Here is a 17,040-nt window from a genome sequence, read left to right as displayed (position 1 = left end):
TTGAGGGGGAGCGGACAGGCTGGTTGCTCTGTTGCCAAAGTGATTGTGCTTGGGGAATGGTATTTTTGACATTTGTCTGGCAGATAAACCACCATCAGATATGAGGAAGAGAAGGTCAGCGCCCCTGCTATCAGATAGCAATGGTTTGGCGCCTTGTTTGATGACTTCCTCCACTCCAGGAGAGACTATAAGGGCCAAGAGCCACAGTGTATTTGGAAGCTGAGCTCAGGATGTGAGTGAAAAAAGATTTCATCGGTAAGGGTATGAGGATATTAGTAGGAACGCTATTCAGAACATTTTAACTGAAAATGTAACATGGATTTGATAAAGCCCGCACTTGTATTCTGAACTATACTTGTATGTGTCCATGATGAAAAACCAAGATCCATTGGTGAGGAAAGGTCATTTACAGCCTCCTGTTCATGCCTAATGTGACAGCTAATTTCAGTCACAATGTCAGCCACCTTCACAGTCAACCTGCTTTTCCCTTTATCCATCTGGCTTGGAGCTTGGCTTATACAAAAGGAATCAAGTGTGTGAGAAATGTCTATTCAGATGTTGTGTGAAGGGCATTCAATGAGACTCCTTATATGGGACTATAATGCATACATCTTGCAGATTTATTTCCACAAAGCAGGCTTTGTTTGCTGGGTGACAGAAAAAGGGCAAAAGGCATGGGATATTTTAAGAATACGATGCCACAGAGGTTGCAGTGTTTTATTTACGGCAACTGGACCTAAAATCCCTGAATTATATATTTTTCAACTTGACGTCATTGCACTTTTGGATGTTAGTTTCTATGGCAATCGTTCATATTTTTCTCAAGCCAGTATGGAATTGAACTTTAATAGACTGAAACATAAACAACTTTTTATTCCTTAAATCGAATGACCATTACATATGGAGCATTTTTTGTTGAAATAAAACATGACACATTTAGAAGCAGATGTTGAGGCATCTTTTGAATACTAAAACCAAGACCCAACTATACTATAGGTTTGATTGGAAAAAAAAGGATAAACTAATTCATAGTATTACAACATCCAGGAAAGAGGATGACAAAAAAATTGGGGTTCTGTTGTTATTATTGGAAACATTTTTTGCTGTCATGTATGGGTACGAGATGAGATGATAATTTTCTGCTGCCAGCCTTTTCTGCAGCACCATTTTCACAGCTATTGTACGTGAATTGTCTACGGTGAATGTCTGGCTGAGCTCACACTTCCACATAATGCTGCTGTATAAACAAAAGTGTAAAAGGTGGGCTCAGTCCAAACAGAAGCCCATACATCATCACACAATGGCTGCTGGAAACCTAAACCACAGTGAGCCATATAAAAGGCTTTCTAAACACTGTGCTGAAGGAGCAGCTGCCGTATACTTGTGTAGGGAAAAGTGAAAGTAAGGGATCATTATCAACTATAGGCTAGCTATCAAAGCACCTTTGTAAATTCATGTCACATATTTAAATTGAGACCCTCATGTGCACACAATGCAGCCAGAGACCCATGCCTTACAAGCTTTGATCAAGACCAGTAATTACATGGACATTGTATGCTCCCATTATTCTTCAATATTACGGTGCATCTGCAGTGTAGTTATTAGTTACTATACTGGTTTACATTTGGTTGCCATAACAAGCAAATGGAAATGTAACAATGCTTTTCCATCTCTCCCAAAAAAAAAAAAAAAAACTCCTCACCCACCACTGTTTCCATGCTGAGCTTCAACAACTCCAGCAGCTCGGAACTCTGGTTATGACAGTATCTGAAAGCCAACTATCAATTTATGGTGGGTGTCAGTAGGACATAAGGTAAAATGGCTATTGCTATCGTCTGATTTGTCATTTCAGAACCACCAGTACAATTTTCCATTTATCTGAAAACATAAAAGCATAAACATTACAAAATGTTTGCGAAATGTATGCATTAGGTGAAAGTAACAAAATATAGCATTATTGTTTCATAATTTTGATGGACTTTAAGTCAGGGGAATGACAACTCTTTAATTCCCCCTGTAAGCTCTGGACTAAAGCACTAGCTGTGTTGCTGACCACTAGCTGACCAGATAATACATTTTTGCTCGTTACTAGTGCTGCATTCAGGTACTGGAAATAACACCATTATTCATAGTTGCTGTAAAATTAGTAGATTTTTGTAGGAAGGAAGCTAAGGAGAGAAACAGTGGAAACAAAAAGGCAAATAACCACAATGAAATAAATTAAATCAGTAGAATATCACAGTAGAAACAAAATACAAATTTTAAGAGCTGGGGATATAATCGATGGAGTCCTTATGTGGATGAACCATGCCATATTTTCTTTTCTCGTGGCATCCACAACAATTTAATATTAGAAAATTATGTATCAATTAATTATGATATAATTATATAATTAGTTGATTAATTATATAATATTACTCAAGACAATGTAATATTAGTGCCTATTTTATTATTTATTTTTAGGCTTTGAACCAGTGTATTAAATGCCAAGTAACCATTCATTCCCTGACATTTCTGTGAAAAATAACCAAAGCTAAAAAAAAAAAGCAAAAATAAAACCGTATTGGCAAAATGAAATGGAATGGATATTGATTGTGAAAAAGAGACACAGAAGACAGGTGTATTTTCAGTTATGAATCGAAGGATTCGAAGGACATACATAGCTTCCTGCCTTATGTGGCGAGTTTTGATTTTTATAATGGAATTGCAGGGTTGTAGCATCTGCCTTGCAAATGTTCCTTTTGCATTAAATATCTGTTCTGCCCACAAGAAATTTCTCCTCTTGGTTGCTGTCTTGTCACAACCATTTGCTCCACTTCATTTTATACAAGTGTGGTTCTCATTTTTCTTATAAGGTAACAAGTAAATATCACTCTACGTGTCCCCTTGTATCAGCGGAGAGTTCTGCTTTTTGGTTAGACTACACAGTGATACTACAAGTACATCTTGTTCTCGATCTGGAGGCTACGTAATTTTCCAGTGTCCTCTTTAACTATTCTAGCAGGTGGATTCACTACACCAAAGGCTAAACTGGTTTGGGGTGACTGGAATGCATCTCACAACGTCATGGGATGATGGTGAGTAACTTTGTGGCTAACGCAGAATATTTAACAGTGATATTACTGAGTCAAATAGATCTGAATTAACAGTATTGAATTGGGGACTGCACCGCTACCAAAACGCAATATAAAAAGGAAGCAGAGTATTTAAATTCAAAATATATCAAATTTATTTCAAAGCCGATGCACTGCACTCCCACTGAAACAGGTCCGTGAGGGTGAATTATTCAGCAATAATCCAAAGATAATACAGCGACAAATGGTGGAGAAAGATGAAGGTCACGGCTCCAAATTACCTACGGACTCATTTAAACCAGCAATGGCAGTTGCTGCTGCCTTGGAAGTGAAGCAAGGCACCTCATGCAGAAATTTTTTGGGTATCAGAGGAAATGACATCTCAAAGGAGACTGTCAAACAAATACTGGTCACTGGGGCTGAAACTTTGGATGAGCTTTGCGATGTTATTGTGTTTTGATCTTGGTATATCTTGCACTCTATATCTTTTTCAAGATGATGCTGAAAGATGGCAGCCTGTCGCAGCAGCTCCTTCTATTTTCTATTTTTACCCCAATCTCTATACTTTCTGGACTTATTTATTTACCTGTTCAATCCTCTTTCGCGGCTGGGAATATTTACCATTTCTCTGGTGCACTGTGCTGCTTGCCACGGTGTTCCCCCTCCAAAAACTAAGAAAAATGATAAAATACTTCTGGGAGGAAATTCTCCATCCAGGGAAAGGAGCTGGACTCCCCGCTGTGTGCAACCCAGAGGAGCTATGGCTGAGCACCTGCTGGGGGAGGAAAGCCAGTGCGATGGTGAGAGAGCGGACTGAGAAAGACGGGAGATGCAACCCCTTCCTGCCCTTGGTCATCATGGGGAAGGTGAGGTTGCTTGCCAACAAATCCAACAAACTGGAGGCCCTCGTCAACAGCCAGCATGTCTACAGGGAATGTAGCATGCTGTGCTTCACAGACACCTGGCTACAGGTGAACATACCTGACAGTGCCATTGATCTGCCTAGCTTCACGCTGATACGTGTGAACTGGGGGGAGGCAGAGCGGCAAGAATGAAGGAGGAGGGCCTTGTCTACATTAACAGGAAATAGAGCAATCCTAGTCATATCACTGTCAAGGCCTCTGTGTGCACCCCTGATGTGGAGCTCATGGCGGTGGGACTTCACCCCTACTCATCAATGAGTTTTCACAAACTGGTGCTCGTATCCAGCATCTGTCTACCAATATATTCACTATCCCTCCTCTGTGCATGACCGAGCCATCTTAGTCTCCCCAAAACATCTAATATACTTCTCTGCCACTCCAGACTTCCTCATACAATAGCAGAGTTCCTCTCTTGGCACCCTATTGTATGCTTTTTCTTGGCCTTCTCTGTACTTCTCTATTAGAATTCTTAATGCAAATACTGAGTCTGTAGTACTTTCTTCTAGGCATGAAGCCATACTGTCATTCACAAATGCTAACTTCTGCTTGCAGTCTAGTTTCCACTACTCTTTCCCCTAGCGTCATTGTATGGCTAGTCAACTTTATCTCTCTATAGTTGCTGCAATTCTGCACATTACCCTTATTCTTAAAAATGGGCACCATCACACTTCGTCTCCATTCTTCAGGCATCTTCTCACCTACTCTTTTGACATCTGTGGCAGGCTCCTCAAGACCTTCTACCAGTCTATGGTAGCCAGTGAACTCTTGTCGCTATAGTGTGCTGGTGGGATAGTGCCTGGACAGGTGAGGTCAATAGGCTCAACAAGCTAATGAGGAAAGCCCGCTCGGTGGTGCGACTGATTCTGGACCATCTCCAATCAGTGGCGGGGGGGTTGGTGAAGGACATACTATGAGCTATACTAGACAAACAAGTCTTTTGCTTTTTCTAACTGCCTTCTAATTGTCTGTTTACTTATATTTATGTCCATATTTATTGAGACTTATAACCGTTAGCTGCTGTGACAAAAGAATTTTCCCTATGGCTATCAATAAAGTTTATCTTTATCTTTATCTTCTTATCACAGCATTTACCAGGATCTATCAAATTTCATTTAACACTATAACGGACACTCAGGGCAGAAAAGCTTAACAACATAGCAACATGACATTTCAAGCAAAAATACAGTCTTCCTAAGATGCTTATCAAAATAACATAAAAACATATTTTTCTGAAGAAGATAATTTTTTGCTCAAAATGTCATGATATGATAAATGTAAAAAAAAAATCTTTTTTTTTGGAGCCCCCTCCTTGAGCTGCCACCTTACCATGGTGGAGGTTTGCTAGTACCAGTAATCCTTGCAGCTATGTTGTCGAGGGCTTTATGCCCCTGGAAGGTTCACACAAGGAAAACAGGTCCCAGGTGAGGGACCAGACAAAGTGTGGCTCAGAAGACCACCAATGCAGAAGAAAGACTTTGGACCAAGTTTTCCCTTGGCCAGATGTGGGTCACTGGAGCAGAGCCTGGGGGCAGGGCTCGATGGTGAGTGCCTGGTGGCTGGGCCTGCACCCATGGGGCTAGGCCAGGCACAGCCTGAAAGAATTTAAAGAGTCCCTCTTCTCCTGGGCTCACCACCCTCAGAAAGAGCCAAGGGGGTCAGGTGCCGTGTGAGCCGGGCAGTGGCCGGAGTCGGGGACCTTGGTGGTCCAACCCTCAGCTGCAGAAGCTGGCTCTTGGGAAACGGAATGTCACCTCTCTGGCAGGGAAGGAGCCTGTGCTGAGTTGAACTCACCTCAACGTGTGTGGGGTCTGGAACTAGGCCTCTCGAGAAGGGCTGGACTTTCTTTAATCTGGAGAAACAGGCAGTTGTGGGCATATTGATTGCTCCCTGACTCTGCGCCTGTACGTTAGGGTTCAACCCTGTGGATGAGAGGGTAGCCTCCCTCTGCCTTCGTGGGGGGAATTGGTTCTGACTGTTGTTTATGGCTATGCACCCAACAGCAGTTCAGTTTACCCACCCTTCTTGGGGTCCCTAGAGGCGCTGCTAGAGAATTCACCTACTGGGGACTCCCTCGTTCTCCTGGGAGACTTCAACGCTCACGTGGGCAAAGACAGTGGGACTTGGAAGGGTGTTATTGGGAGGAACGACTCCCCTAATCTGAACCTGAGCTGTGTTTTGTTATTGGATTTCTGTGCTCATTACAGATTGTCCACAACAAACCCTATGGTCAGGCATATATGTGTCTATATATGCACTTGGCACCAATTCACCTTTGGTCACAGTTCTTTGATCAACCTTGTGGTCGTATCATCGGACATGTGGCCACAAGTCCTGGACAATTTGGTGAAGAGAGGGGCAAAGCTGTCAACTGATCACCATCTGGTGGTTTTCGTCCTGGTCATGGAATAATGGACCAGCTCTAAACCCTTGGCAGGGTCCTCGAGGGGGCAGGGGAGTTTGCCTTATGGGCTGTTTGGTCCCTGTATTATCAGTGTGGGGGCTTGGTCCGCATTGGGAGTTGTAAGTTGGACACATTTCCGGTGAGTGTTGGACTGCCAGAGCTGCCCTTTTTCACAGATTCTGTTCATTACTTTTTTGGACAGAATTTCTAGGCGCAGCCAGGGCATCGAGGGAATCTGGTTGGGTGGCCGCAGATGATGTGGTTCTGTTGGCTTCATCAGGCCATGATCTCTAGCTCTCACTGGAGCGGTTCTCAGCAGGATGTGAAGCGGCCAGGATGTGGATAAGTAGTTGAAACAGGTGGAGTGCCCACTCTGGGTCGGGGAAGAGGTCATGCCCCAAGTGAAGTTCAAGTATCTCGGGGAGTGAGGGAAGGATGGAGCAGGAGATCGACAGGTGGATTGGTGCAGCATCTGGAGTGATGCGGACTCTGTACCGGTCTGTCGTGAGGGAGCTGAGCCAGAAGGCAAAGCTCTCAATTTACCAGTTGATCTATGGACCTACCCTCACCTATGGTCACGAGCTGTGGGTAAAGACCGAAAGAACAAGATTATGGATATAAGCGGCTGAAATTAGTTTTCTCTGCCGGGTGGCCGGACTCTCCTTTAGAGATAGTGTGAGAAGTTTGGTCATCCGGATGGAGCTTGGAGTAGAGTCGCTGCTCTAATAGACACAAGTCAATGTGGCAAAGGGGTTAACATTTCCGATGATTGACTTGAGAAACACCAACCATGAGAAAACATTTCAATTACTGCGACTTTATCAATGTGACAGTGCTTGAAATGACGAAACATCAATCAGGTCTTCATAGTCACACAGGTTCTTTGTGATGCTACATTCCACATTTGACTGATTGTCTCCTGCTAGGCATCTTATAAAGCAAGCACATCCCTATATTATAGCCCATCAATAATGGTGGCACAAGGCTTCCCTGCCGCTCCCTAGTTTAGTGTTTCTCATGGGGTTTGACAGCTGGCCTGGATCAATTGGACAGGCCATGACTGGGACTGAATGACAGAGTGTTTCAGATGCCCCATTCTGACTGTCATTTCCTTGAGAGATTAACAGCCTGCCCTGCTGGCGAATACTAATGCAGTCAACATGCCTGTGACCTAGGAGTCTTTTGAGGCACTTTTTGATCAGTATGTATGTGCAAAAGTGCCAGGTGAGATGTAGCCATGTACACTGGGTCCTTTATCTTTCCCTCCCATTGTCCTTTGCTGGTCACAGCCCATGTGTTTCAGGGCATGCATGGAATAGTGAAGCAGTGGCATCATGCAAACATGAATGAATAGGGTCAAAGGTAAAGCATAAGCTCCCCGGCAAGAAGTGGAATTGTTCTTGCTCTGCTATATCAGTGCTTAATCTGACATTCTCCTGCATTTATGGATCAATATTGTGTGTGTGTATTTATATGTGTGTATGTGCACATACACGCACGCATTGTGTGAGTAATGCATTTTGCTTTTGTTTGTTCTTGTTATTTTCTATATACAGCACATGATAGTTGCAAGTCTAACCTGTTAAATTATACAGTTATATCACTGAGCCTTTGAATTGTTTTTTAAACACAATTTATTCTGCTGAGGCTGAAACTAACCACAAATTTGTCTTAAATGTTTTGTCAAGTCGGGTGATGCCAAATGTAAATGTCCTATTGCAGTGACTTAAAAATAGAATCAAGCATCCCACTTCATGTTAGACAAGTTTACCTCAAAATAGACCACATTGATAGCAAGTACATGTAGCAACAAACTGACCCGGAGCATCAGCTGTCCAGAATACCATGAACCAATTTGGTAGGGGTGTTCCATGTCCAGATTACAATGAAACATGGTTTAACGCAGCTGTTTCTGCTTTTGCAGAAGAAAATGGAGAATTAGCAACTCTGTGATGCTTATTTGCTCGTACAAGCACCTGCAGGAGAACGGAGGAGGATGTGCAGAACATGAATGGGCCATGTGTGTGTCTCTGTCCCACTACATTAAGTGACATACTCAACCATTGCAGATGTTTTTTTTTTTCCTCTCTGCCTATGACAGAGCTCCTCAGGGTACAACATCTGAAACAGCTGAGTGCTGACCTCGATTTGACACGGAGCGCAGCTCATCTGCTCTCTACTATATGTGACATGAGCATTCCTTCTTATATGACTGTAATGCTGGCAGATCTGTGTGTAAACAAGAGACAGGCCTAGATACCCAGTGTGTGTATGTGTGTGTATGTGTGTGTGAGTGTGAGTGTGTGTATGTGTGTTCATGTGTTAAGGGCTGGCCTGGTTTTACATACAAATTGGATGCGCATTAAGTTCCTGTCAGTTGAAGCTGGTCTCAAGGGTACATAGAACTGACGCGTATGTGTTTGGTTTTGATTGTGAGTGCCCGCACATGTGTGTGGTAGTGTATGAAAACACAGTCTGACACCCTTAAGTGTACAACTGAGATGAGAATGGGCACTACAGTGTATTAGGCCAGAATTGGAAGTCTGAGAGCATGATGTAATATTTAAAATAATATATGATATGATATACAGACTCTGCATCTGCTTGTAATGTAAGGGGTGTGACATTAATCCAAGTTGCAGCCATCAGCAGTCAGTGCTAAAATATGGCTGCTGGTGCTGCTGATTTATTTATTTGCCCTTTGTGATTACAGGAGAGGAGAATGTCTCTTTGGAAACTCAAGGCCTCTGACACAAAATTTCAAGGTAGACAAGTTGCATAGTGTTTATGCCATGTTATTTCACTAGAAGTGCACACACTGGCAGGGGGATAGAATGGAAAGGTAATCACAATGTGTATGAAAATGTTTGGTTTTTCATAGCCTAATTGATCATTGCATTTATATTGTGTAACATTACCCAAACTGCTGTCAAAATCATTTATTTGAATGTATATATATATATATATATGTATATATGAATAACATTTGCTGTGATTTTATGTCTGCTTCAGTAAAACTTGCAGTTGTAACCATTTTGTGGGTTGATAAATGCCACAACATCAAACTGAAACAGATTCAAAAACCCACTTGCTGAGGCTTATCTATGATAGACTGACCTTTAAGGTGGACCAGCTAATCCCACTTTAGGGACAGGCCACTACTGCAGTTTTGCTTGAAAAGTAAAAGCTAGAAAAAAAAATTGAAATCTTACAACTTTCACAAAACTTTTAACATGAATCGCATATATCCAGCTTGCAATTCATTAACACATATCTAGCCAAGCTGTAAACATCTCTATCGACATTATATCCAGTGAGTGATCAGACCTCATGTACTTTAAAGTAAAGGGGACCTTGGGTAAAGTTGTATTAGGACAACAAAGTTTTCATTGCTGCTAATGATTTTTAATTTCCATTTAATCCTCCGGATTAAACATGACATTTCAAAGTAAATTTCGGGAAAAATGAAATCCAGTTGTTTGTATCACTCATTTCATATTTCCCAAATACTATTAAACTGACACCTGGTATGTGTTTCAACTGGACATCATTTATTACAAAATGTTTGCTTGCACTGCTCTCCCTCAAGAAAAAGTCCAATTCCTTATGTATTTGTCTATCCGTTTCTACTTGCTATCTCACATGCTTTTTCACAGTTACATATCTGTGTTTAAATGCTGTGTTTTTGTTGTTTTTTTATTAAATCTAGGTAATTGAACAAGTATTGTTTTGTAGCGCTGCTTAGTAGATGTCTGATTTGTGGTTAGTTAACAGGAATAGCCTCTAATTCCAAAGTGCCCCAGAGTTCAGAAAAAAACAGTGATGTAACAACATAGGTCTTGATTAAGAAACCATTTTGAAAAAGATTATTTCAACTGAAAGTAACTGTGCTGAGCCTGTCCATATTATGTTATGCATTTTGGTTAATTTCTCACAGCTATTTGACATCTTTGAGGCCTGTCTTTCACTCTATTACGCCTCATGATGTTGAAGCTGCTCATAAAGATAATGTTGGTACTTCACAGTGTGTTTATTTAGTGGAAAAATGCCACATCTAAATCAAGTCTGATGATGTTGCATTTAATGTGATATTAGATTGGATTTAGCTTTTAAGTGGGACTCTAATTACTAAGATAGCTTTATTTCAATTGAGGCAAATGGACCGTAGGCACAAATGTTTTCAAAGCTCAATTCTACATAAAAAAATGAAAAAAATAAAACAAAACACAATGATTATAATAATACAAATGTGGGAGTTTTTAATCAGTATTTTAAGGTAGAAACACAGATTCTCTATATCTCAGAGTTCAGTCAATTTTAATAGAAAGACAAAAGCACACAGGACCTGTGAGCAGATAGAATGTAAGCAATCCAGTTTTCTTGAAGTCCATTTCAAAATGTAGAACAAAGCCCCTAAATCCCAACTCAATAGTTTAGTTGGTTGTCATACAACCTATAGCTATGAAAATACAACTATGGTGTTACTCAGGAGGAGGTTTTAAAAAACAAACAACTAAATGCATTAAATACACTTACTTCATGCATGAAAGACTAATGAAAGAGAAACAGCACTATTGGCCAGACCAGCTTTATGATGCACTCTGGGGTAGGAAAATAGGTTATGAAAATATCATGGTAATAGTCAAACTAAGTCGACATGACATATGTGTCCTTTGGAGATTGTACACAGGGTTAATACTCATTGTTATCTTTTTTAATTCCCATTTTTATAATATATATGTAAATACATGAGAATGTCAAATCTATTCATATAAATTTGCGGTTGTTGGCGGGTGACTCATTTGATGATGATCCCAGAGAGGCGATCCTGATCATACCTTCTCTTAAATCTTCAACACAAGGTAGTCTGCAGGGAAAACCTTTCTTTCAATTTGCTGCTCCGTCCACATGAACAACACTAATTTTGTAGAGGATCCAGACTCATCAATCCTCAGGATAAAACAGAATGACGGTGACCAAAGACCTCCCTGTTTCTGAATCCTGTTGAGCCCAAAACAAGGACTAAATTCAGCCAAGAATCCAATCCAAGTGTGATATGTCACATATGCAAGCATTGCTCATCTATAGAAGCGTCTTGTAGAGACAAAAGAAGAGAGCAATCCTCTGATTTGGCTGAGGTGAAAGAATTGAAATGACTCATGTTTAACACAACACTAAGAATGCTGCTACGGAGTTATTGGAATCAAATTCATTCCCACATGGTTTAACACACAGTCGACACACAAAATGGAGGACCATGTGACGTCATCAAATGCCACTACCAAAGCATTGTCACGGCCATTCTAAGATTAATGGTTAATTGTCTTAAGAATGCAAAGGCGGAAATTTAATTCTTACAAAACTAGATTCATATGTTGACAGATTAAAGGCAGGCATAGGAATTGATTGAATTTATTACTACTTTGAGATACACTCTGCTATAGCTAAATATAGCCCGAAAGTGTTTGTGGTGTGTGACAGCCGTCAGAAAATCAGTTTTCCAGAAGTTACTGCTGTGTCAGTTATCTGAACTGAGCACTGGTCTTATTATTGGAGAGCCACTCAACGGAACATGTTATGTTAATACTGAGCAATGAATCATTCTAATTTGATGGCCCCTTGGTATATTCTGATACATTGCTGCATAGTTCAGGAAACTGCATTAAACTAAACAGGTCATGCACGCACGCACACACACACACACACTCATGCAAACACACAAACACACGTGCACATTATCTAACAACCTAATCCAGCTAAGCCTTTTAAAAGGCAAGCCCTTCCCCCCTTTTACAAGTCAATGTATGTGGCTGTATTTAGATGACTAATGAGGCAATCCAGGAAAAAAGACGCTTTACCTGAAAGGTTAATAAGGTATTACTCAATAATCAAGAATATACAAATGTGCATGCAAGTGTACGTTTGGATTGGGGTAAGAGGGGTGTGATAGTGTGCACCAGAAGACAAATTCACCCAACTATGTGAAGTGATACGCCATCATTTTGGACAATTGGCCAGTTTCTTACAATGACCTACCCGCAACTGGGATCAAAATAGCCATATATACAGTAAACATAGTTATGGCGTTCCAAAAAAAGATAACGTGACTTTAAATAGGAAATACACTGCTTTAAGTACTTTTTTGACAATCCCTCTGGATTAAGTAAAAGCATGTAGGGCAGCAATCAATAGATAGTCAGCTTTGAAAAAGTCAAGGTCAGTAGGTTACTGACAAGACCGCTTTTCATCACTTTAATAATAACGGGAATATATTTTTAACTTTTGCATGAGCCTGTGATTTTTAAAGCTGATATATTGCAGTTTGGATGAGTTTGTGGGAGGTTTGCAGGAATACAATTGAAAGGTAAAATCGTGAGGAGAAAATAACTGAATTCATCAAGTAAAGAAAACGAAATATTCCATTATATGTGCTGAATGGAGGCTCAACATCTTAATCCTCAGTAGGCCAGGTAACATTTTGTCATATCAGCTAGTGGGGAGGCAGAGAAAAATTTGAAAATATAATCACTTGAGTCAACACTTCAAACTCGGCATCAAAAGGGTTTAGTGTCATCCAGACAATTAATATGTTGTTTCTGCATCTAAACAGTTCTGGTTCAGTCATCATCAACCAGCCACAACAAGCAGCTGTTTTCACAAGGATGCCTTGATTAGCACTGACAAGTAGAGCTAGATATGGCATCAGCGGCAGCACCATTATCAAAGGTACGGGTTTTAAAAATTCAGCTTGACTGGCAAATAATTAGAGATGAAAGTTAAACACCGTGAAAGTAAACCTCCCTTCCCAAAAGCTACAATTAAAGAAAAAAACAACCACATGAAAAGATTTTGCATGGGAATATTTGTAGAAAAAATGTTGCGATGGATGCTCTGTATGCACAATTTCAAAATGCTCTCTTTGATCAGTGGCTGGATGCTGCCTCTTCATTTACAACATGGCTCTAAATGGTAAAAACTGCCTGGTGACGCTTCTTGTCAGAATCAGATCTCGAGGCTTGATGCCCGGCGTGAATGTAGGACATTATCGATCACGCGAAGCTGCAAATGTCACTGAACATGAAATTAACGAGTGGCATCTTCCCATTTCTACCCACACGAATCGGAAGGCGCTGATGGAATAGTAAAAGCTCAAAAATATGCTGATGATGATGATTATTATTATTATTATTATTATTATATCTGTGCTGGATTTTATGCTAATACATAAAGCAGGGTTTCAATTGACAGAGGCACATGGAGTTGGCTAAAGCAGCTTAGCTTGTACCAAACCGTTCATAGGAAAGGTGTTTACTCCTACTTTTTTTTAACACCCTCCAGCTTCAAATTCTGTAACTGTACTTAATTAGGGAAGCGCTGAGAAAATATTTATATATTTCAGTCTAATTCCTTATCTGAACTGTGGATGAATGTAAAGTCAAAGTTAGTGATCTTGAGTCTGTCCAGCTAATGATGTGAACATTTACCTTAATACGCAGGAATACAGCCCTACATCATCCAATTCTGCCGGTCGAAACCATATGGCGTCTTCCTCCTTGCTCATCCGGGTACCATCGAAACTGATGGGCTCTTCAAAGTCCCCGTGTCCTGCACTCTTGTACCACATCAGGCTGAGTCCTGCACTTTGTGCATGGGTGTAGTTGGCCCGAATATATCCATAGAATAGGGCACATTTAATCCGCACAGGTTCACCGAGAAGTACCTTGTATCTCAGGTAGTCCACAGACCAGTCGGTGCAGCCCTCCACTGAAAAAGAAGGACAAGAATAGTTAAATTAAACAGGGCTAAACGAGCGATAATATTTCTCTGAAAAAATAAAAGAAATCACAAAATCAATGAGTGGTAAACAGTAAGTGCAAATTCAGCAGCAGGCTGACTAGGCTGCTGCAGCAGGCCTTCTAAAACCTTTGGGGCTCCTTAACTTATATTGGCTTATTTTGTTTGTAGTTATTTTTTCACATACCTGTGTTGAGGGGTGAATGAAAAAATTGTTAATTCTATTTCGATAGTCCTGTTTCATTTTGAAAAATATAAAAATAATGTAAAAATATAAAATTATATATTTTAGCTACTTTATTTTAATGGCAAACATATATGTAAACATATTGCCTTTTCTAGAAAAAAATAGTCTTAATTTCTAAAAATTAAGAACATTTGTTCTATTTTCTGGAGATGTTTGAAGAATTATATCTGAATAATACATTCTCTCAATTTTCTTCTTTTTGAAACTTTGCTAGTTCTTTGTCAAATCATATCTTGGCAACTGAAATTTTCATCAGTTCTTCAGCTCTTTCAGGCCATATGGGCAAGAAAATTCAGCCAAAACTGAAGAAGTCTCTCAGAGAAGAGGTGAACCATCCTCAAGGAAAGAAACTACATCTAAATGCCACAATAAGATTTGACAACACTTGACCATTAGCTAGATCAGTGTTTCCAATCCACTGTGCCGCGGCACATTAGTGTGCCATGAGAGATCAAGTGTGCAGTGGAAAAATGCCCATTTTCACCTGATTGGTCCGAAATATGTTTAGTCAACGCAAATAATGTTTCTTCGTACGTCTATCTCTGTGGGCATTCTGTGACAGGCAGAACAATTAAATGCTCTTCCACTAGATGGCAACATGTCGTGAATTAACTTGTGTATATTTGTTGGTGTGCCATGTGATTTTTCGAATGTAAAATATGTGCCATGGCTCAAAAAAGGTTGGGAAACACTAAGCTATATGCCTAAGAATCTTCACAGATCCTCTAGTAGTTCTTGAACATAATGTAACATTTTAGGCAAAACAAGGCTATGCGTGTGTTTCTTTTCAAAGTTGGATGGATGGGAGACCGGTTTGTCAGAGGAATATGCTTATCAATGGCATTTGAGGAGGCATCTTTCTGATGTCAGAATTAAATGTTTCATAATCAGTCAAGATGACTTTTTCCATCAACCAAACTGATTTCACAATTTTCTCAGAGGAAAAAAAAACAATCATTGCCACAGACTGACAGTTAAAAACAAGTTGTGCCTATATCAATTTATAGCTGGTATCCGTATTGTTACTATTGAATTGTGGATATTGAATGGTAATTTCATCAGTTGATCTACAAGGTCACTGCATGCAGTCCAGCCCTGTCTTTGAAAACAATTTCATAACCCAGTCACGCATCAGCCCCATTCATAAATTGTGAAGGCAAATACTACATCCATCAAGTTAAAAAATTGGTGCTGATGACAGACATCTATATTTAAACAGAGAGCAATATACTGTGCAGCAAGTGCACATCCATTTTCAACAGATATCTAGTATACTATTTCCTGTTATTTTGGAATGTGGAGGAAACCTCACTCATTTGAGAGTGTAATATGTTACCACTATGAATGCCACAGCCGAGCAATATTGACCTTTGCTGTAGAGGACCAAATGTCAGTCAAAACTTACTTAACTTAGAATTACTTCCCCATGAAAGCAAAGGAATGTTTTTGATACTGTGATTTATTTATTCATTTTTCTCATCTTGGAGTGGATGAGATTCGAAACACCAAATATTAAATTCACACATATGCCATTTTCTAAAAAGCCACAGAGACCATTCAAATTCCTGATTAAAGGTCTCATACGGCTCAGGTTTTGTGAACAGACAGACGTGCAGGGAAGTGGCACATTTAATAACCAGCTTCAACCATGAAATTTGAGGAAATACGGATTCTAATGTCGAGAGCCAACAGTTACAAATACAATGAATGTTCAACCTTTACACAAAGAAAAATCTCTATGGTAACATATGTTGCACAGTTGCCCTATTCTGCAACCTCCAAGTTTAATAGACGTATCTATTAATATGTATGCAGAGAATTGCATACACAAAAGGAAGAAGTGTTTATAGCTTTAAACATGCTTGGATAACATAGAGAGAACGTGTACATAAGCTTTACTTTATGATTCACCTCTGCTGACAAACGCTTGACTCAATTCAAGCAATATGTAATAATATGCTATGACATAAATAACATTTTTTGAAAAGTCAGAAATAAAGTTTACTATCTTTCTTGAACATCCACCACTTTACATTTAAGCCTTCAAGCCAACATGTATATTTGAAATCTTCAGCTGCTTGACATTTGGGGTACCTGCATCTTCTGACAAAGATCATGTCATGCTTGGGCGCAGAAAATACAAGGGAGACAAAAGGAGGGACTGTTTCTCTAAGATGTTTAAGATTATTATTGTAAATATACACTACACAATATACATAAATAAATAGCTCCAGTGCAATAGTTTTGATAAAGATGCCTTTTCAGTATATGTAGCATTTATTTTATTTAGATATTTTATCAAAAGTCTTGTCAAATTCCTCGGTCATTAAGAACACGAGCATGCCTCTGGCTTTACATTGAGAAATTCACAGAATCAACAATTGTGCTTGGCTTGATTCACCTTCTCTTATCTGTACTTATCTGTTTTTCTTGCCTGGCACTTTTCAATCCACCTCACTGCGTCACTGTACCTTTAAACAGCTGGCAACACGGCAGCCAGATACTCCAAAGGGATGCCCAACACAGCCTCTATAACTAACTTGATGTCAGTCAGCAAAGTGTTATAACTAATGAAATCATTCATGATGACTGAGGAAGTGG

General features: G+C 39.9%; 1 protein-coding gene across 2 annotated transcripts in view; it reads right to left on the bottom strand.

The window, feature by feature from the left end:
• The window catches only part of LOC147233360 (interleukin-1 receptor accessory protein-like 1), a 235,907-nt gene that overhangs the window by 125,966 nt on the left and 92,901 nt on the right, over window positions 1–17,040 (bottom strand). For both annotated transcript variants that reach the window (XM_086148079.1, XM_086148080.1), the window contains exon 3: window positions 13,883–14,162. In XM_086148079.1, coding sequence (XP_086004205.1) covers window positions 13,883–14,162 — 280 coding nt within the window. The remainder of the gene's footprint in view (window positions 1–13,882; window positions 14,163–17,040) is intronic.

Source organism: Fistularia commersonii, chromosome 6, assembly GCF_037954325.1.
Source record: "Fistularia commersonii isolate RoL2024-O1a breed Wild chromosome 6, RoL_Fcom_v1.0, whole genome shotgun sequence".
NCBI lineage: Eukaryota > Metazoa > Chordata > Actinopteri > Syngnathiformes > Fistulariidae > Fistularia > Fistularia commersonii.
Note: the sequence above shows the minus strand (reverse complement) of the source record. Positions and strands in the feature narration are given on the sequence as shown.